Source organism: Ochotona curzoniae, unplaced genomic scaffold, assembly GCF_017591425.1.
Source record: "Ochotona curzoniae isolate NIBS_2020 unplaced genomic scaffold, NIBS_Ocur_1.0 contig_3255, whole genome shotgun sequence".
NCBI classification, from domain to species: domain Eukaryota; kingdom Metazoa; phylum Chordata; class Mammalia; order Lagomorpha; family Ochotonidae; genus Ochotona; species Ochotona curzoniae.
The window spans coordinates 5,833,661-5,855,148 of NW_024465777.1; the positions used below are offsets into that span (position 1 = coordinate 5,833,661).

At 49.3% G+C, this 21,488-nt stretch overlaps 1 protein-coding gene across 1 annotated transcript in view; it reads right to left on the bottom strand.

The window, feature by feature from the left end:
- Positions 1-2,323: 2,323 nt before the first annotated feature.
- DNAJC8 (DnaJ heat shock protein family (Hsp40) member C8) overlaps positions 2,324-21,488 on the bottom strand; it is a 29,625-nt gene continuing 10,460 nt past the window's right edge. The window contains exons 3-9 of the mRNA XM_040979701.1: positions 17,628-17,684; positions 12,821-12,887; positions 12,249-12,343; positions 10,645-10,716; positions 6,255-6,346; positions 4,445-4,520; positions 2,324-3,126 (exon numbers count right to left, since the gene is read on the bottom strand). Coding sequence (XP_040835635.1) covers positions 3,004-3,126; positions 4,445-4,520; positions 6,255-6,346; positions 10,645-10,716; positions 12,249-12,343; positions 12,821-12,887; positions 17,628-17,684 — 582 coding nt within the window. The 3' untranslated portion in view covers positions 2,324-3,003. The remainder of the gene's footprint in view (positions 3,127-4,444; positions 4,521-6,254; positions 6,347-10,644; positions 10,717-12,248; positions 12,344-12,820; positions 12,888-17,627; positions 17,685-21,488) is intronic.

The window sequence follows — 21,488 nt, forward strand, 5'->3', positions numbered from 1 at the left end:
AGCGGGCGGGGGAACCAGAGGAGACAGGCCCAGGTGCGTGACTCACTGCAATCTGACAGTAGCAGGAAGAAAGCCTGAGGCGGCCAGGAAGCCAGCTCATTAGGTGGGGCCCCAATTCTAAGATCCAGCCACATTGAGCTGGCTGTGACCCAGGTGAGCTCCTGTGGGAGACTGGCCCAGGAGGGAGAAACCAGGCATTTGTCTGACAGCGAGAAGGTCCCAGCCCTGACCTCAGGAGTCCTAGTTGGATGGGGTGAGGGGGGCAAGTCAGCCCTGTCCTCAGGAGCTGGGTGGCAAATCCAGTGAGCTGACCAGTGAGAACACCCAGAGACACCCTCAGAAAACTGCCCTGGCTGAGGGAAGTGCACAGCCAGGTTCGCCCACAAGAGACCACCACCCACTGCCCACAGCTGTCCCCGACCCTGGGCTTACCAGCTTCACCAACGCCCAACTGTTAAGCAAGAGAAAAATCCAGCCTTCCGAAGCCCTCTCAGGCCTCGAGGGAGCCAGCCAGCCCCACCCCTGCACGCCCAGTCTGAGGGAGGAGGTAAGCCTTTGCTCATTTCCAAAGCAAAGGATCACGGTTCTAGAAAAATCCCAGCATCATACCCAGAGCTGTGCCAGCTCAGCTGTTAAGGGGTGGCACTGCTTGCCCTGATGGGAAGAACACAAGCCACCCGTGGACAAGATGAGGCAGCCAGGGCTGAGAGAAATTTCAAGATTCACACAGGCCTTGCTATTCATGGGGCAGACTGGACAGGAATCTAGTCTGTGACCCCGTTCTATGCCGCAGGAGGCAGTGCAAGCCCATACAGGAAATGCTGTGCAGGCTCACAGAGCGAGTGGCAAAGTAGAGGGCCAAACCCCAGGGCTTGCTGCAGTGCTGCCTGCCTCCAGCAGGGAGCAAATGAATCTGATGTGCCAGGCCAGGGCCCTAGGAGAGGAAAAGCCCTGAGGCTCCACTCTCAGAGCAGGTCCAGACCTATCGGCATCCCCAGTGCCCTTCCTGCGGGGACACCCAGGCTGGAGGCAGGAAACAGCTGAGAAGCCACACCCAAACCATGGGGGAGTGCAGCTGGCTGGCCAGGCCCAAGATGTAGGATTTCATTTCTAACGCACAGCTTCCATTTTCTCCATGTTAAGGTGAGGTTTGGGGCTGGAGTCGCTGGCTGTGGGACCAGCAATCAGCTGGCTAACTTCTTCACTCCCGGGCGTGGAGTCTCCCAGGAGCCAGTGATGGCTGGCTGCATGGCAGGGGCCTCCATGACCCACAGCAAAGCACGGCAAGAGGAGAGGCGCACTTGCCCAGCCTCTCCCTCACTTCCCAGCAGGCCCCTCTGAACCAGGGAGCTCCATTCAGCTTAGCCACAGGTGAAGGGGACGGTACTGCCCCCACAGCCCCGCTCTCCGGGCCCAGCCAGAAGATCACAGGAAAGACGGCGCTGAGCGAAGCTGAGAAAGGGCTGCGGTCACTGCTCATCTTCTGGCTCTGTGAGTCGAACATGCCAGGAAGAAAACCGGAGACTTTGGTCTCTCTGTGCAAATATGATGTTCTGACAAACCCAAATCCCTTGATGTGACTTTTATCATCTCCCTGGTCTCAGTCAGCTCAGGTGCAGGCTTTGGGTCAGCAAAGGAGGCCCACTGCCATGAAAAGCTGATGCGCTGACCCCTCTAGGCGCTGACCCTGAACTGACTCTACACAGGCTGTTCCCTCTGGCTGCAATATTTTCCTCAAATCCAACCCAATCTGAACCAGCCCATCTAGCTGTCCCCAGCTTTCTCCTTTTCTTCTTTGCCTACAGAACTGGATTAGATACAGCTGATGCCCAGACCCAAGGAAACAGACTTGGTCTGCGGCCTTTGCTGCATTCTCAGCCACACTGACTATTAGAAGTGCCCCCTGTGACACACTTGTGGCCAGTGACTTCTGGGAAAAAGCCTGCTTCCCAGATAACCATGAAGGGTGTGGACCTGCCACTGGGAGACTATGTGCCTTCCAGACCGGGAGCGGCCCAGCAGAGCCCACACTCTCCCTCATGCCTCTCCCCGAGGCCTGGTCCCATCTCTCAGAGCAAGTGGGACATCTGAGCAGGATATAAACTGGAGGTTTTCCTGCATTTCAAACAGTGCTTGCCTTGCCCACAGAAGTCACTGCCCTCCACCACTCCCACGCATCACGTTGACCTCCCTCCAGAGCTGCTGCAGGATCGCACCCTCCACGCAGCACATGAAGACACTAGGGCTCAACAAGCAAACCTTAAGAAATCAGGTCTGTCTAGCACACCTTTGAATGACACCTGAGGGAGAGTACATCCAGGACTTCAGTATAAAATTTTATTTTACATAAAGAATCTTACTACTAGTGAAAGCAGACAGGCTAGGACACAATGGGACTGGATGGAGGATGGCTAGCTCTTTGGAAAGTGAACAGGCTTAGGTGGCTGAGCGTCATGCCACTGATTGGTCAGTGAGATGGGAGGAGGGGCCAGACACCAGGGGGCACAAGGGCATCAAATAACCATACTCTCTGCCCACTCTGCCTTCCTGTGACCTGGGTGGGCTTTAGAAGCAAGTGACCAAAGCGAGGAGCCTTCCTGAGGCAGCCCAGGCTCGTCACGTGACACCACTGTCAGCAGGCTGTTCAATGGGATGACCTCCACAGTGTACACACAGCTTTCTAACCATCACATCCATCACGCGCGGTGGAGTACAAAACATTAAGTTACAGGCGTTGGGGAAGAAGGCAGCACCTGGGGGTACTTTCCAGTCCTGGGTGTTCTAGGGGTCCGGGAGGAAAGGGAGAAGGTCTTTTTTTTAAACTGAGCCCCTCATTTTAATGTACAAAAGAATTACTCTGATTGATAGTAAATTATATTGAAAACAAAATGAACTAAAAAGCAAACACTACTCTATGTTGGGGTGGAAAGGGGAGAAAAGAATGAGTCCTTCGAAGCAGGGGGGAAACGGCGAGGGAGGGTCCATGGCCGTGACCCCAGGTGGTCACTCACGCTGCTCCATTTTTACTTTCGGTGGTCTCAGGAAGGTCCGGTTTTTCTTCTCTTTCTTCCCCTTGGTGTTTGCTTGGAAGTTTCGCCAACTGTCCACACGCCCATCTCGACTCTCCTAAGAGCAAATGAAGTGTGGGGTGAGGAGAGCAGTGACCAGGAGGAGGGGCCTGAGCCTGCCCGCTCAGCCACTCTCCTGCTGCACGGCCCAGGCCAGCCCCACAATGAAGTTCCACAGCAAGTGGAATAGAGCAGGGCCGCCCACCTACTTCCACGGTGCTGCAGAGTGCCACACAAGCCTGAGACTGCAGGATGTGTCACAGGCTCAAAGAGGGCACACTGAGAAACACCACCACACAAGGAGGTCCTGCTTGCTCAGCATCACCAAAGGTTGACTATAGCATGGGCTGCTAGTGCTGATGTTCAGAGGGGCTAAATCCTGTTTCCAAAGCCAGGCAGAGAGCCAGTGGGCCAGCCCTGCTGACAGCTACACCCTTCTGCTGACCCCCAAACCCACAAAGCATGCCCCAAAGCCAGGCAGCATCTGAGAACGGTGTGGAGGGGGCAATTAGGATCTCGACCTCAGACTCATCTCCAAGGGGTTACCTCTCCCAGGTTCACTCTCTTCAAATAAGAAGTGAGACAAAACCAGTCATCAACACTGATACTCCAAGATTCAAATCCTACAAAAGACCAAATGTCACCCCAATCTAGAAACTGGCCAAAACCCTGAAGCTTATAACCAGAATATCTAAGAAGAATCAAATCCAAATAAGTTTCCCTTTAGACAGTACATGGGGTCATAAGAACCTTGGTTTTGGGCCCGGCGCCGTGGCGCAGTGGTTAAAGTCCTCGCCTTGCATGCCCCGGGATCCCATATGGGTGCCAGTTCTAATCCCGGCAGTCCCGCTTCCCATCCAGCTCCCTGCCTGTGGCCTGGGAAAGCAGTCAAGGACGGCCCAAAGCTTTGGGACCCTGCACCCATGTGGGAGACCCGGAAGAGGCTCCTGGCTTCGGATTGGCATAGCATCCGCCACTGTGCTCGCTTGGGGAGTAAATCATCGGACAGAAGATCTTCCTCTCTGTCTCTCCTCTCTGTTTATCCGCCTTTCCAATAAAAATAAAATAAATCTTAAAAAAAAAAAAAAAAGAACCTTGGTTTCCACTAACTGCCCTCCGGGCAGGGGCTGCTGCGTGCTCACCTACGTGAAACGGTGACCCACTTTTCTTGAGTCTGCTTGGCGGCTGTGCCTACTACGCACAACACGTCCCGTCAGATCCACACGCCCTGGCCGAGGCCACGCCAAGACCAGGATTGTGCCCTACAGCTCCTTCCCCCCAGAAGCGCTCTGGTTGTTTACTCCAGTCAAGCATACAAAGACCCAAGACTAGATTCCCTGGTTCTGGAACCAGTTCTGTCCATCCTGGAGACTTACCTCAAAGTTCTTCTGCCACTCCCTCTCTCGTTTGGCCTTCTCTTGAGCTTCAATCTCTTCTTCCCTCTGTCGTTTCCTGGAGGGAAATCCAAAGCATAGTTTCACAGGACGCGGGGGGTTTGTGTTAGCCCTGCGAGGTACAGGAACTCCGCACAGAAGCAGGTCCTGGGGGCAACCTACAAACAAGGCTGCCTAGAGCAGGCTCAAAGCCTCCTCATGAAGGTCCCATTCTAGATTTGGGCAAAGACAGCCAAGGTCACCCAAGCCCAGTGAACAAACATAAGTTTGGGGCCTTGGACAGAGCGCAGCAAGGTAAAAAACACTTTATTTCACAAAAATGATTGTAACAGCCCAGATTCTTGCTCAACAAGATCTCTGTACAAAACCCCATCCCAAGGGCAGCAGCTGGGTTGCTGCCTGGGACACCTGCTCTAGGCAAAGCACCTGAGTTCAAGCCCTGGCCTCAATTCTGAGTGCAGCTCCCTGCCACGGTGCACCCTGCGAGGCAACAGCTGATGCTCACAGGACGTAGCTCCCTGCACCCACTTGGAAGACCCAGGTGGTGTGCCTGGCTCCTGGCTGCAGTCTGGCACAACTCTGGCCATCTGTGGGAATTTGGAGAAACAGCCAGTGGAAGAAAAGATCTCTCGGCTTTTTAAACAAATTTTTTAAAATAAAGAAACTTCAAAATAAACAAACAAACAAACAAAAACTATTTCAAAACAAGGACATTTCACACAACTAAAAAAATCTGGTCATTGGGCCCGAGCGTGACAGCACAATGGTTAAGGTCCTTGCCTTGAACACTCCGGGATCCCATATGGGCGCTAGTTCTAATCCCGGCAGCCCCGTTTCCCATCCAGCTTCCTGCTTGTGGCCTGGGAAGGCAGTCAAGGACGGCCCAAAGCCTTGGGGCCCTGAACCCACGTGGGATACCCGGAAAGAAGCTCCTGGCTCCTGGCTTCAGAGCAGCACAGCACCGGCCATTGCGGTCACTTGGGGAGTAAATCATCAGCTGGAAGATCTTCCTCTCTGTCTCTCCTCCTCTCTGTACATCTGCTTTTCCACTAAAATAAATGAATCTTTTTTTAAAAATCTGGTTATTGCTAAATAACTGACAACGTGAAATTGCAGAAATCCTTGGCATTTGTGGCCACCAAGGGAGCGCCTGCTTCCGAGCGGTGACCCTCTCCTAAGTGTCCACTGTGCACAGCCCGGGTACTTGGCAGAGCACTGGTTCCCAGGCTCTGGTTTCGATCACTCTGCCAACTTCACGCCACACAGCCCTCCTGGGGGTGCTGCTCCATAGGGACAGGAAATACTATTCAGTATTTCCCAGAAGGCACAGAAAACTTGTGAGTTTCATGATGGAGCAGCTGGCTGTTTCACTAACTACTTGAGAGCGTCTCTGCAATGACGCACTGCCCAATTCCGTTATCATGTTCATCCGGTTTTGAGGCATGGGATGGCGTTTGGCAGAGCAGTGAAGATGCCACTTGAGACGCCCACATCCCATCCCACAGTGTCTGGTTCAGCCACCACTGTCCTCTGCTCCAGCCTCCTGCCAGTGTACACTCTGGGAGGCAGCGGGCGACGGCAGGAGCAGGCGACAGGGCTCCTGCCACCCACGTGGGAGATCTAGCTTCAGTTCCCGGCTCCTGGCATCGGCCAGGCTGCATCTCAGCTGTTCTGGGGCGTCTGGGTAGTGAACGAGCACACAGGACATTTGTCAGTCTCTTTCTGTCTCTCTGCTTTTCTAATATATGACAATTATTAGTAAATATTTTAAAATGAAGATGTGAGCATGTACCTTTCATGCATCTCTTTGGCTTCTCTTTCTTTCCTTTTGATTTCCAGCTCAGCAAAGAGCTTCATGGTCTGTTTATACACTGCTTGTTTGAACTGTAAGAGAATTAAGAACAAAAGACAATCAAAATGCAGATTGTACTAACTGCAATGGAGTCATTTCAGTCAGAACCCAGGGTGAAAGCAGGTGAGGGCAAACTACAGAAACAAAATGCTACTGAACAAACCACTTAGCCATGCTGCCTCTCTGGAGAGACAAACCCAAACCGCTCATTCGCCTACCAGGCCCTTGCACTGTTACCTGGCAGAGGACATGGCTGAGCCCAGCTGTGGTGAAAAGCTTCCGTAAAGGAGAAATCCAGCTCCCAGTCTCCAGCACTGGGGATCTGGGAGGGTGCTCTCCCAAAAAAACTTCAAAAGTAAGTTCCGCTCTTTGTTTTCGCTCCAGGCCTGGAGCCCAGCACAAGACAAGACACAAAGCTACCTGCTGACTGGCAGAGCCATTTACTACTTCTCTTCACTGCATCCTGCATCGAGCACAAAGCCACGGAAAGCCCTGCCTGGCCCAGCTTCCCAGAGCCAGGTACAGTCATGTGATTAAAATGCATCCACTGACATGCAAGGAGGCACGCGGCCAGTAAAATGGCTCAATTACTAACCCTATACCTGCAAGCAGTGTCATCCCATATGGGTGCTGGTTCATGACTGGCTGCTCCACTTCCCACTCACCTTCCTGATTATGGCCTGGAAAAGCAGTAAAGGATGACCCAAAGCCTTGGGCCCCTGCACCCACATGGGAGACCTGAAAGTAGCTCTTGGCTCCTAGCTTAGGATCAGACCAACTCTGGCCATTGCAGCCATTTGAGAATTGAACCAGCAGTCTGTCTCTCCTCTCTGTAAATCTGTCTTTCCAACTAAAAAACAAAACAAAACAAACAAAAAATTTAAAAATTCAAACAGCTGTGACCTGCAGGCCTTGTGGGTGCGAGTGTGAGGGAGCAGCACCTCCTTCGCCTCTCACCCCTGCTCTGCTGTGCACTCGGAGGCAAGGGCAGGGGACACTCTGGACTTGCTCCAGCCGAGCCGCACAGAGAGGCACACGGAGACGCCGAGGGCCATCAGCATACGGAGCCGCCGCCCCAGCAGCTCTCCTCCCTCAGACCTGCACACAGGGCAGGAGAGAAATCTCAACCTTGCCCAAACCCTAGCACTCTGGGCCTCAAGGGCAGGTACTGAATTTATATCCCAATCAATACATTGTAATAGGCAACATAGACTAAACAGAGACCCTTTATAAAGTCTAATACACAACAGTCATACAGAGACCAGTATCAGAATTCCCAAGAATTAAAAATCAAGTGACAGGGCCCAGCGCTGTGGCCTAGCGGCTGAAGTCCTCGCCTTGAACACACCAGGATCCCATATGGGCGCCAGTTCTAATCCCGGCAGCACCACTTCCCATCCAGCTTCCTGCTTGTGGCTTGGGAAAGCAGGGGAGGACAGCCCAAAGCCTTGGGACTCCGAACCCTTGTGGGAGACCTGGAGGAAGTTCCTGGCTCCTGGCTTCAGATCAGTGCACCACCGGCCATTGCACTCACTTGGACAGAAGATCTTTCTCTCTCTCTCTCCTCCTCTCTGTATATCTGACTTTCCAATTAAAAAAAATAAATAAAATCTTTAAAAAAAAACAACTGACAGGAAATAATATAGCCCATTAGACAAATCAACAAAATCACAGTTCCTTTTCCACCACCTTCTAATTTTTAACTTTCAAGAACTCTTAAGAATGTAAGTAGGGACAACAATATGGCACAGCACATTAAGCCACCATTTGAGATGCCAGCACTTCATATGGGTAAGTCTGAGTCCTGGCTGCTCCACTTTCAATCCAGCTCACCACAATGAACCCAGGAAGGCAGTGCAAGACAAGCCAAGTGACTGGGCCCCTCTCCACCCGTGTGGGAGACACATGTGGAGTTCCAGGCTCCTGGCTTCAGCCACTGACGCCATCTCTAACTCTGGCTTTCAATAAATCAAACATTTAAGAAAAAAATAAAGAACACAGCTTATGTTCTTATCGTAACTTTTAAGCTCTTGTCACCCAGACATGAAGTATTTTAACTCTACCATGCAGATTCAACAGTCTATAACCTAAAATCGGAGACACTGGAGCAGAGGACAACACATGGAGAAGAGGGAGCCCCGCCCTCCTGTCACTTCTCCAATGCTGTTCCCAGCAGGCACTGCTCAGTGAACCCGAAGTGGCAACCCTCAGGCCCGTCAGAACAAATAGCAAATGGATGAAACAGTCTGGGATGAACATTGCAATACCTTGTACATCTTCAAACTCTGGGGTTGGTGCAGTGGCACAGCAAGCTAACTCTCCACTTGTGCTGACAGGTTCGCTTATGGACACGGGTTCGTGTCCTGGCTGCTCTACTTCTGATCCAGCTCACTACTTATGGCCTGGGAAAGCAGTGGAGGATGGCTCTAGTCCTTGGGCTCCTGCACCCACGTGCGAGACCTGGAAGAAGCTCTTGGCATCTGGCCTGGCAGATACCGTTTGGGATGCCCTCATTCTCGGCGTGCCTGGGTGTGAATCCTGGCTCCACTCCCAGTTCCAACTGCCTGCTCATGCAGACCCTGGGAAGCAGCTGGGTCCCTGAAACCCAAACTGGGAGACATGGTTTGAATTTTTTTTTTAAGATTTATTTATGTTTGGGCCCGGCACCGTGGCCTAGCAGCTAAAGTCCTCCCCTTGAACGTGCCGGGATCCCACAGGGGCACCAGTTCTAATCCCGGCAGCTCCACTTCCCATTCAACTCCCTGCTTGTGGCCTGGGAAAGCAGTGGAGGACGGCCCAAAGACTTGGGACCCTGCACCCGTGTGGGATACCCGAAGAAGTTCCTGGATCCTGGCTTCGGATCGGCATAGCATTGGCCGTTGTGCTCACTTGGGGAGTGAATCATCAGACGAAAGATCCTCCTCTCTGTCTCTCCTCCTCTCTGAGTTACAACCACAAAATGGGGTTCATGGAGGCAGAAATAGGACTCCAATGGTCAGAGAACTCTGTCATGCTACAGCAAAATGTTCGGTAAACTCATCGCCAGTCCCTTGGAAGGCAGACCGTGTGCCTACTCATTCAACAACTGTAACGGAAGAAGTTAGAGTCAGAGCAGGGAATGGCTGCCCAGTGCTGAGGTCTGTGTCAGAGTCCAATCAAGAGATGGAAATCAAACAAATTATTTAAAGGGGGAGAATTTAGTAATTTACCGCAGGTAAAATCTGTTGTCTTGGTAACTGAAAGGGTAAGTCTCACAGACACAGCAATGGTGGAAGAAGCTAGCAACCCTTGGGCTGAGGGAGTGGAGGTACAGACAGTAAAGGCCGTTCAGCACCCACGTGCACCTGCCTCCACGCTGTTGAAGGCCACATAACAGGACAACTCTATTTCTCCACCTACATTTTCACCGACTCCCCCAAATCAGACAATTCACACAGCCCCTGCATCTCTAGACTACGTTGATAACACCTCAAATCAGCTGCACACAGGGCCAGCATCCCACATGGGCACTGGTTCGCGTCCCAGCTGCTCCACTTCTCAGTCAGCTCCCTGCTTACTGCCTGGGAAGGCAACAGAAGATGGCTCAAGTACTTGGGCCTCTGCACTCACGTGGCAGACCCGGAAGAAGCGCCAGGATCCTGACTTGGGACTGGCTCAGCTTTGGCAATTGTGGCCATCAAGGGAGTGAATCAGTAGATGGAAGATCTCTCTCTCTTGATCTCTCTCTCTCCTCTCCCTGTAACTCCGCCTCTCAAATAAAAATAAAAATAAATCTTAAAGGCAGAAACAATAACAATTTCTTTACAATCAGCTGCAAACTTCAGATGTATACGCAAAGAAAATGCAATAGCCCACATTAAAAAAAAGTGAATGCACAATGCTTTATTTCTTTTTTTGTTTTTGTTTTTTTAAGATTTATTTATTTTTATTGGAAAGGCAGATATATAGAGAAGAGGAGAGACAGAGAGAAATATCCTCTGTCCAATGATTCACTCCCCAAGTGACTGCAATGGCTGGTGCTGCACCAATCCAAAGCCAGGAGCCAGGAACTTCCGCCAGGACTCCCACGCAAGTACCAGGTTCCAAGGCTTTGGGCCATTCTCGACTGCCTTCCCAGGCCACAAGGAGAGAGCTGGATGGGAAGCGAGGCTGACGGGATTAGAACTGGCGCCCCTATGGGATCCCGGCGGGTTCAAGGCGAGGACTTTAGCCACTAGGCCACGCTGCTGGGCCCACAATGCTTTATGTTCTAATGTCACCACACAGCTGCTTTCTCCCAGGTCTCCCATGCAGTCAGCAGACAAGCAACCTTTGTCCAAATTGAACTCACCAGCTCAGGATCATCCTCTTCCACATTTGTAGGTTTTCCTTCCTTCTTCAGTTGTTTTTTTCGTTCTTTCACCTAAAAAGAATTTTTTCATCAAAGGAGGAGAAGCCACACTTGGAAAACACCCACTGAGATACACACATGCAGGTGCTTTTCCTTTCTCTAAAGGCACAGATGTAACCGGAAGTTCACACTGACATAATGTGAGCCTTGGCCCTCTCCCCCAGACAGCAATGCAACAAAGGGCAACCGGGAACCATGCAGCCTTTCTCAAGCTCCTCTAAAATCCAACGGAGCAGTAAAAATGAAAGGGGGCCAGAGGAGGGCAACTCTCAGCTCCATGCCAGGTCCGAAGATCCTTTGGGATGTTGAATACATTGCCCATTTATCTTGTCTGGCTTGTGGTTAAGGTGCTCATGGCAAAGAAAAAGTACTCTTCACGTTTTAGAAGCAGCATTAAGTAGCAACTGCTTTGCTTTCCACAACCGCGTTCTTGATCATTTTTACTGTGAAACCTCCTTAAATTCAATAATTCTCATATCACATTCACTGATATTTTTAAATCACTTTGGCCACTTACTGAGATCCGAAAAGAATTTCAACAGGATACCCATTCACATAAGAATGGTACTTCTATATTAGATATAATCAGTCCGTCACACCAGCAGAAAGCCGAGTGCCTTCTAAGCTCAGAAAGCCCCTGTTGCCCCCTAGTGGTCAAAGGCCTACTGCTGCCTTCCTTACAGGCAACAGGGAGGACAGCATCGAAAGACAAGGGCCAGGTACTCTTGTTTTCTACCAGGATAGGGCCGATCAGTATCATTTCCAGCACATGAACAAGCCACATTCAGCCCTGCATCTCCTCGTGGTGCTCAGCTTCCTTCTCTCCACTGCATCCAGTACTACTGGTTGTAAAGTTCTGCTTCAGATTCTAAAGCTCTCCAAGTGAAAATGTCACATCTACATTCACTGAAGTAGCTTTTACAAATAGCCTCAAGATTCCTGCAGCAGCAAGTTAAGAAAAAATTTTTAAAAGACCTTTCTTACCTCCAGCAAGCCATGTCAACATTTCCCAGGTTTGGCAGATTATGGAATGCCCCCACAAGCAAAGTAAAGAACTCCCGCTGTAACTGAATTTCTTTCAGTTGAGTCCTTCCCAACCCTGTTTTAATATGGACATGTCACTCCTCCTACTTAAAAAAAAAAGTACTCATACCCCCCCGGCCAGCCTTACTCAAGTCCCTGTGCCAAACCCTTCACGAGGCAAGAATAAGAATCAAGGGTCAAGCATCACCATGGCTGCTCCCTGTTTTGTTTTGAGAAGAGGCAACACGTGTGGGGGGGGGGAGCAAGAACACATACCACAGCTCTGGGGCAGCATCCTAACCATGCCTCCTTACCCAGAACTCTTCTCTTAGGGGTGAATGACAGAGTTAGGCACTTGTTATTCATCTCCACAGCTAAGCGGTGGAAATCACTACAGTAGTCACAAGCTCAGCCGGAAGGCGTTGCTATGTAAACAGCCCCCCTCCTGCCAGGTGCCCAAGGCTTGCTGGTACATCCCCTTGCCATGCAAGAATACACACGGCAGCACTATAAATACTTACAGTGTGTTCCACGTATTCTTTTCCTGCCTGAATTACATCCAGGGCCCTCTTCTTTTGTTCCTGATCCAGTAGCAACTTGTAAGCTTTGTCCACAGCTAATGCAAAACATTGAAATTAACTGTTTCTGCAAACACCCTCCAGAAGTCTGAACTGCACTCAGGCAGTGCAAACAGACTTGTGCTAAGAGCATTTCCTAGTTTTAAGTCATTTACTCTTGGTAAGCTAATTCTTTTTTCAAAAAGTACAATTATACCAGTGAGAGCCTTGGAAAACAAATACACACTCAAGTCTAAATATACCCACATTTAAACTTAATTCTGTGATCAATTATTTCCAACATTTCTTATGCTCAAACAAACAAAAAAGCCATCTTATGCATTAACACATAAAATTTTTAACAAAGTTAAGATCTAATTCCTAAACAGCAGTGGGGAATGCCAAGTGTCTTAGTGATAATCACAGCTTCCTGAAGCAGAAGGCAAACTAACATTCTTTTCTTGATCTACAACAAGGAACACTTAGTCCCTTGCATTGTCATTACATTTCTCAGAGGCAGGTAAATTTACAAATACCTTCAAAAGCCTTTTGGGCTCTGTCTGCATCATCTTGATTTTTGTCCGGGTGCACCAATATGGATAACTACAGGAAGAGAAAAGTTAGGTTTGACAGTATGAGTAACACTGAACAGCACTTGCCCTGAACTGTGTCTCTTTACAATGAAAAGCCCTCAGGTACTATGGCATCCAAACTCTTTGAGTAAGAAGCATTTCTTAGAGCCTGGTGCAATGGCTCAGTGGCTAAATCCTCATCTTGCATGTGTCGGGATCCCATATGGGTGCCAGTTCACGTCTCGGCTGTTCCACTTCCCATCCAACTCCCTGCTTATGGCCTAGGAAAGTCGTGGAGCATGGACCAAGGCCTTGGGACCCTGCACCTGCATGGGAAATCCAGAAGTCTCCTGACTCTGGGCTTTGGATAGGCTCAGCTCTGGCCATTGCAGCCATTTGGGGAGCAAAAGAGCGGATGGAAGATCTTTCTCTCTGTCTCTCCTTCTCGCTGTATATCTTCTGCCTTTCCAATTAAAAAACAAAAACAAAACAAAACAACCAAAAAGGATTTTTTTAAGTAACAAATCTCAGTGAGTGTATTTGGAGCAGTGATTAGGATGCCACCTGAACCCACATCAGATCCTATTTCCTGCGACGTGCACTCCAGGAGGCAGCACGTGAATGGCTCAAGCAGGCAGGCCCTGCCAGCCACAGGGGAGACACGGACTGAGTTCCCAGCCACTTGGCTTCAACCTGGCCAAGCACAATTACACAGGCACTTGGAGAGTCAGCCAGCATATAGGAGATTTCTCTCTCTCTCGGTCTTTCAAAGTAAAATTAATTAATTAAAACAGAAACACTTCTCTGTTACAAAACTGAAGCACTGGTATGTAAGCATACAGCTGGGGGCATGAACGGAAGCCTCACATCATGAAGGTGCTGCTCCGAGGGAAGGGGAGCCGGAAAAGGACCAAGTCTCTACCGTGTTCCTGACCTCAGCACTATGGGATCCCAGCAACAGTGAGCCCTCACTCTTCTCCTACAGGAACTGCTCCAGACACAGCTGTCTCAGCTCCACCAGGCTCCGGCCCTGGGCAGTCTCCATCAGCCACAGGAGCCTATGTCCACCCTCAGGCCTCTATCAGCTTCCGGCATTTGTACTTGTAAACCTGTGCTAACCTGGGGTTTTCATGTTTGTAAGGAACCAATGCTTATTTTGTAAAGTGTGAGAAATAGTTAAGCAAGCATATGTCCTTTTTTATATTGGAAGGAAAAATGCTGAAGTAATTATGGATATGTGCAATTGAGAATGAGTCCATCAAAATACTATTTAGTAAGACAAACAACTGGATATAGGCTTACTGTTCTAAAACACAAAAATTTTATAATAAAAGTTAGAAAAAGAGAAAAATTTCATAGGCAATAACTTTTTGGTTTGTTTGTTTTAAACATTTGATTACTTTTCACAATTTGAAAGATTGAGTAACAGAGGGAGGCCGGTTCATTCCCCAAATGCTTGCCAACAGGCAGGGTCAGGCCAGGCATGGCAGAAGCCAAGAACCCCCTCCGGTTCTCCCAGTCATTCATTCAGGCCATCATCAGCTGCCTCCCAGGAGACACTGTAGAAAATCAGATCCAAAGTTGGGTAATTAGGACTCAAACCAGCACCGTGCCACATGATGCAGGCATCCCAAGTGGCAGCCTTATCTGGTGTGTCGTAAGTCTGACCCTACAGGCAATTCTTTCACTGACAAAGTGTCAGCAGCAGAAACCAACCAGGTAGGGAAGGGAGACGTGCCACAGGTTACTGGCTTCACTGAGGCCACACTGCCGGAACCACCTGCATTCAGGGTCTCGCTGAACCCTTCTCCACCAAAGCTTCTTGTGCTGAAATTGGGACGAGGTTGGGAACTCAACCCAGCTAGGTGGTTGTATAGCTAACGCAAGAAATTCACCTAGTGACCAGCACACACTGACAAGTTAGCATAGAGTGAGGACACACTATGTGCCAGGACTTAGCCTAAATGTTTCATGTACAATAATCTAAATCCTTCTAACTACCCTGTAATAGACAGGATTAGCATGAAAATTTTACATATAAACAGGTGGAGAATGGCTCAAAGTAACCCAAATTCCCACTGCTTTTAAGTGGCACTGCCGAGATTAAAACAACGGCATGGAACTCCAACATTCACACTCTTCTAACTATCCCACATAGGAATTCTTGACTCTGAGGCTGGTGCTGTGGCACAGTAGGCTACACAGCCACCTGACACACCAGCATCCCGTTTGAATGCAAGTTCAAGGCCTTGCTGCTTCATTTCTTATCCAGCTTCCTACTTGGAAAAGCGAAGAAAGATGGCCCACGCTCTTGGGGCCCTGGCACTACAGGGGAGACCCAGATGCAAGTCCTGGCTCCCAGCTTTGGCTTGCCCAAGCCCTCACCAATGTGTTCACTGGGAATTAATCAGCCAACAGAAGATCAATGTGGCCTTTCAACTAAGTAATCTTTTAAAGAATAGATGTCCTTGGGCCCGGCGTAATGGCGCAGTGGTTAAGGTCCTCGCCATACACGCAACCGCGTGGGAGACCCGGAAGAGGCTCCTGGCTTCAGATTGGCTCAGCTCCAGCCGTTGCTGCCGCCTGGGGCGTGAATCATCGGATGGAAGATCTTCCTCTCTGTCTCTCCTCCTTTCCAATAAAAATAAATCTTTAAAAAAAAAAGAATAGATGCCCTTTTTCTTTTTTTTTTTAAGATTTATTTTATGGGGCCAGTACAATGGCTCAACTGGCTAATCCTCCATCAGCAAGCACTGGGATCTCACGCACCCATGTGAGAGACCCAAAGGAAGTTCCTGGCTCCTAGCTTCAGATCGGCTCAGGTCTGGCCATTGGGGCCACTTGGTGAGTGAACCAGAAGACAGAGAATCTTTCTGTAGCTCTTTCTCTCTCTAAATCTGCCTTTCCAACAGGAATAAATAAATATTTTTAAGATTTATTTATTTTTATTGGAAAGGTAGATATACAGAGGAGGAGAGACAGAGAAGAAGATCGTCCGTCTCATGGTTCACTCTCCAAGCGGCTGCAACGGCTGAAGCTATACCAGGAGCTCTTCTGGGTCTCCCAAGCAGGTACAGGGTCCCAATGCTTTGGGCTGTCCTGGACTGCTTTTCCCAGACACAAGCAGGGAGCTGGATGGGAACCGGCACCCATATCAGATCCCAGCACATGCAAGGCAAGGACCTTAACCACTACGCCATCGCGCCAGGCCTAGGAATAAATAAAAGTTTAAAAGAAAATCTTGACTATTACTAATTTTTTGGTGTTTGGGGGTTTTTTTTAAGTATTTACTTTTTCTCGCCTCTCTGTAACTCTGCCTTTCAAAATAGAAGTGAAAATCTGAAGCAAAAGATAAAATACATAGAAAATCCAGCTTTAAGGAGAGACCACAGGTCGGAGGTTGTTCAGCAATAAAAACTAGTAGCGGGCCTGGCGCGGTGGCACAGTGGTTAAGGTCCTCGCCTTGCACGCCCCGGGATCCCATATGGGCACCAGTTCTAATCCCGGCAGCCCCGCTTCCCATCCAGCTCCCTGCCTGTAGCCCGGGAAAGCAGTCGAGGACAGCCCAAAGCTTTGGGACCCTGCACCCGAGTGGGAGACCCGGAAGATGCTCCTGGCTTCGGATTGGCATAGTATCCGCCGTTGCGCTCACTTGGGGAGTGAATCATCGGATGGAAGATCTTCCTCTCTGTCTCTCCTCTCTGTATATCCGCCTTTCCAATAAAATAATAATAATAATAAAAAAACTAGTAGCGTTTTTTCTAAGATTTATTTATCTATTCAAAGACAAGGTTACAAAAAAAAAAAAAAATACAGATGGAGAGATCTTCCATCCATCCGCTGAATCACTCCCCAAATGGCCACAGCCACAGTCAGGGCTAGGCCAGACAGAAGCCAAGAGCCTCTGTGGGTCTCCCATGTGGGAGCATGGGCCCAAATACCTGGACCATCTTCTAGATTTCCCAGACACAGCATCAAGGAGCTGGATTAGAAGTGTAGCAGTGGGCCTGGTGTGATGGCCTAGCAGCTAAGGCACTCGCCTTGAACATGCCAGGATCCCATATGGGTGCCAGTTCTAATCCTGGCAGCCCCACTTCCCATCCAGCTTGTAGCCTGGGAAGACAGTCAAGGACGGCCCAAGGCCTTGAGAACTTGTATCCACTTGGAAGACCTGGAGGAGGCTCCAGGCTCCTGGCTTTGGATTGGTGCAGCTCTGAACATTGAGGTCACTTGGGGAGTGAATCATCAGACAGAAGATCTTCTCTCTCTTCTCTTTTCTCTATATCTGACTTTGCAATAAAAACAAATAAATCTTTAAAAAACCAAGTGTAGCGTTAAAGTGGTGCCTGGTACTGCAGGCAGAGGCCTTAACTACTGTGCCACAGCACTGGCCCCAACTGGAAGGATTTTTTTTAAGGTTATTAGAAGAGTTCACAGTTCAAGCTTTAAACAGAAGAATGGGCCAGAATCAGAGACTGAATTTGCCTTTCCTGGACAACTCTGAGGCAACAGCTTTATGGTAAAACATGCAGCAGCTGGGTACGCATTCATGTTCACAAAGACCCAATAACCAAGAACAGTTACTTTTTTTAAAAAAAGTAGTTACATAGTTACATAACCTAAATTTTAAAAAGGTTACTTGTTTAAAAGAATAGTTACATAGCCTAGAAGAAAACAAAAAGACTACATTCTGATCCACAAGCATCCACAAGCAAGTTTAAGACAATCCTGTGCTTCAAACTCCAGCTGTCACAGAGACATAGGACCATACCTGCCGAAACCTCTTCTTTATTTCTTCATCTGTCACCTCAGGATCTATCTGAAGAACCTGAAAGAATCAAAATCAAAATTTAGAAGTGACTAAAAGAATTCATATGTAAGAGATGCCCAATAAGTATAGAAAGGCCCTTCCAAAAGTTCATGAAAATGCAATTAAAAGATAGGCTTCTTTTCAAAGCTTCTTCTGAAAAAGTTCATAAAAAGTGTTTGTTTCTCTAAAGAATTCATTCATTCATTCATTCATTCATTCATTCATCCTTCCATTTTGAAAGGCATCAGAGGCACTTAGTCATTCAGCATACCCGGATGACTACAACACCAGGGACTGGGCCAGGTCAAAGCAGGGAGTCGGGAACTCGGTCTCCCACAGGGGCGGCAGGGACCCAAGTACTTGGGCTATCTCCTCGGCCTTCCCACAGGCATTAGCAGGAACTGGATCAGTCACAGCCAGGATGCAGCCATGACAGCATTCCCAGCCCTCAGCCCAGTGCTGGTCCTCCCGGGAACTTTTTGAAGGACCTTCTTACATACTCTTCTCAGCATATAGAAAAAGTACCTCATGTTCTAGAACACCGGCTGACACACAGGTCTAAAAATTGCTCAAGAAATAGAAATGATCTCCCCAGTACCTATAAAACTGTATCACATAATACAATGTTAACAACAACAAAAAAAAAAAAAAAAAAAAAGAAAAAGAAATAGAAATGATCGACTTGGTCTTGTTCAGAGCTGTTCTGTTTTAGGGTTCCCAAATAACAAAAAGCTTACTTTCTACCAGGAAAATCATTGCCTTACACCGAGGTGCAGGTATTGAGAAAACGCTGCACGTCTCCTTCATTAGGAAGAGTCACCCACCCCAAACAGGACACAGCGACTCAACAGGAAGGCCATTAGGCCAGCTGCCTGATTTTTAGCTCAGTCCACAAATGGTCACTTTATCATCTACAAGGCCCAGTGCACAGCAGGATCGCCTTGGGAGCCTGGGAGCAGGGCTGAGGTCCGACTCTGGGGACAGCTGAAGGCAACTCAGCAGAGCTGCGGGAGGGGCGGAGCCAAAGGCCCCAAGGCCTGCATTTTGGAGCAACACAGCTTCAAACAGGGGCACTCCTTCTTTCCAACCTTGGGTATCTTGGTATCTCAGTGTTGACCTTCCTCATCAAGGATGACTCTGACCCCACCCCCACAAATATATTCCTCCTCCCTAACAACTCTCTTCAGTGCTGCACATTAGAAGTGCAGACAGGGGTCTAGCACGGTAGCCTAGCAGCTAAAGTCCTCCCCTTGAACACACCGGGATCCCATATGGACGCCAGTTCTAGTCCCAGCAGCTCCACTTCCCATCCAGCTCCCTGCTTGTGGCCTGGGAAGGCAATCGAGGACGGCCCAGGGCTTTGGGACCCTGCACCCACATGGGAGACCCAGAGCAAGTTCCTGGTTCCTGGAAGTGCAGAAGGAAAGAAACAGGATTTCTTCAAACCGCCACATCAGTGCTTCTTAAAGGCAACAGCACAAGCTATACAAGTAAATACTTTCGCAGTGTAGTTTGTAGATTCCACACAGTACCTACTGTTTGTTATCTGAGATGAGAGTAAGGTGCTAAAAGGACAGAGTGAGAAGTTATCTTAAAAAAAACAGGAGGGACAGGATAGAGCCAAAGTCTGTGGTGCCAACATCGCACAAGGGCACTGATTCTACTTCTGGAGGCCCATTTCTGATCCTGCACCATGCTAAATACTTGGGAAAACAGCAGAGGATGGTTTGCACCTTGCACCCAGGTGAGAAATCCAGAAGTAGCTCCTGGCTTCATACTGGCCCAGTTCTGGCCATTGCAGTCATTTGAGGGCTGAAATAGCGAACAGAAATTCTCTCTCTTTGTGTAACTCTTTCAATTAAATATATATATATGTATATATATATATATATATATATATATAGCTGTATTACAAAACAAAAACAAACAAAAGAAAAACAGGAGTAGATCACATTTCATTTGGCTGAGTCATAGCATTTCAACAAAACAGTCAGGGGACCTGTACCACATTAAAGTTTGAAAACCAATGCTAAGGAATGATGGAGGTGGGCCTGGCACGATGGTTCAGCACTTAAACCCTCACCTTGCACATGCCAGGATCCTATATGGGTGTCGGTTCATGTCCCGTCTGCTCCATTTCCCATCTAGCTGCTGGCTTGTGGCCTGGGAAAGCAGTGGAGAATGGCCCAAAGTCTTGGGACCCTGCACCCACGTGGGAGACCCAAAAGAAGCTCCTGGCTTCGGATTGCCATGCAGCCACTGTATGTAGCCACTTGAGGAGTGAACCAGTAGATAGAAGATCTTCTCTCTGTATCTCTTCCCAAATCTGTCTTTCCAATAAAAATAAATGCTTTCAAAAACTATTTATTTTTGAACCTGGCACAGGTATGTCCAGCCGAACACACTAGCTCCCTGGGTGGAGGGAAGATCAGCAGGTCTCCAGGACCACCCCATCCTGGAGGTTATGTTTTCCGTCCTGCTGGGTGCCTGTAGCTGGGCGGCCCAAGCCAAAGGTGCTAGACAAAGCCCTTCAGGCTGCCTGGGGGTGAAGCCCTCATGATTGGAGGATCGTAATTTATAGGGGGATGATGGGATCACACAAGTGGTAGTGGGAGATGACCTGTGATTTTTAGGCCCAGGTTAGAAATTACAGCTGAGGGCCTTCCACTGATAAGTCCATGACATGTGTATGTAAGTAAGGGACCCATACCAAAGTGCTTTGGAGGGGAGAATAAGAGAGATAAGTGGGTCTGATAGCAGAATCTGTGGGGGCAATGTGGGCTCACCCCTGTGGAACTGCAATCTCTACTGGTTCACCCAAGAACCACGGATGGAGTCAGGCCTTGCTGAGGAGCTAAGGGGGCACCCCAGCTGGGTTGAGGTTTCCACTGCTGAGAACGAGAGAATTGAGGGCAGCAGGCCTAACTGTATATAGCTATAGACTGCACCGACACGGGTGTGCACTAGGATGGTGGAGCGACAGATTGACTCCAGCCCCCACTGGTACTCGGGAGAGCCAGGCTGGGTGTAGAACTGGCCAGGCTAGGACTTGACTCCTGAAGAACTACATGAAAGCTGTGTCTGGGCGCGGACCAGGTAGCACTGGGCTACAACAAGTAACAAAAAGAACCAGAATAGGTGTGGCTGGTTGAGCAAGGCCACTGTTCTTGCCAGGGCAGGAGATGGACAAAATCAGCCTGGGCCAACAACCCACTGGTGTGCACATGAACTGTCACTGGGAGGAGGATCAATGGAGGAGCTTGGGAAACTCCTTCATTGGGACATAGTCCCTGCCCATGAGTGCAAAAAGCAAGGCAAGGAACAGCCCAGACAATACCAGGTTACAGTAGCAGCTGGCATACATGTGAATCAGGTCTGGGAACAGACCAGTCTGGGCCAGCACATAACACCCAGTGGCAGATTTGAGAACCAGGGCAGAGGGCAAAAGGAGCCAGGTCAGGCTGCAACACCAGCCAATCCACATTAGGACCAGGACAACAATCAGGCTGGGCTGGGACAGACTGCAGCACCCACCAGCAGGAGATGGAATAGGGGGCAGACTAGGCTAGGCCAGGCTGTACAATAAGACTGCAGATGCTGAGGTCAGGTGAGTCATGCCAGCCTGCTCCCAGTAGGGGCCGGGTATGTGAGTCCCAGGGACAGGGATCTGACAGGGCTCGGGTAGCTTGGTTCAGGTCATGGGGCGCACCTGAGTGATAGGGGCTGAATTCCTGAGCCCCAGGGATGGAAGAACTGGTGGGGTTTGGGTCACTAAGCCCACCTTCTAAGTGAGTGTTGGTTTTGTGAACCCTGGGGATGGGT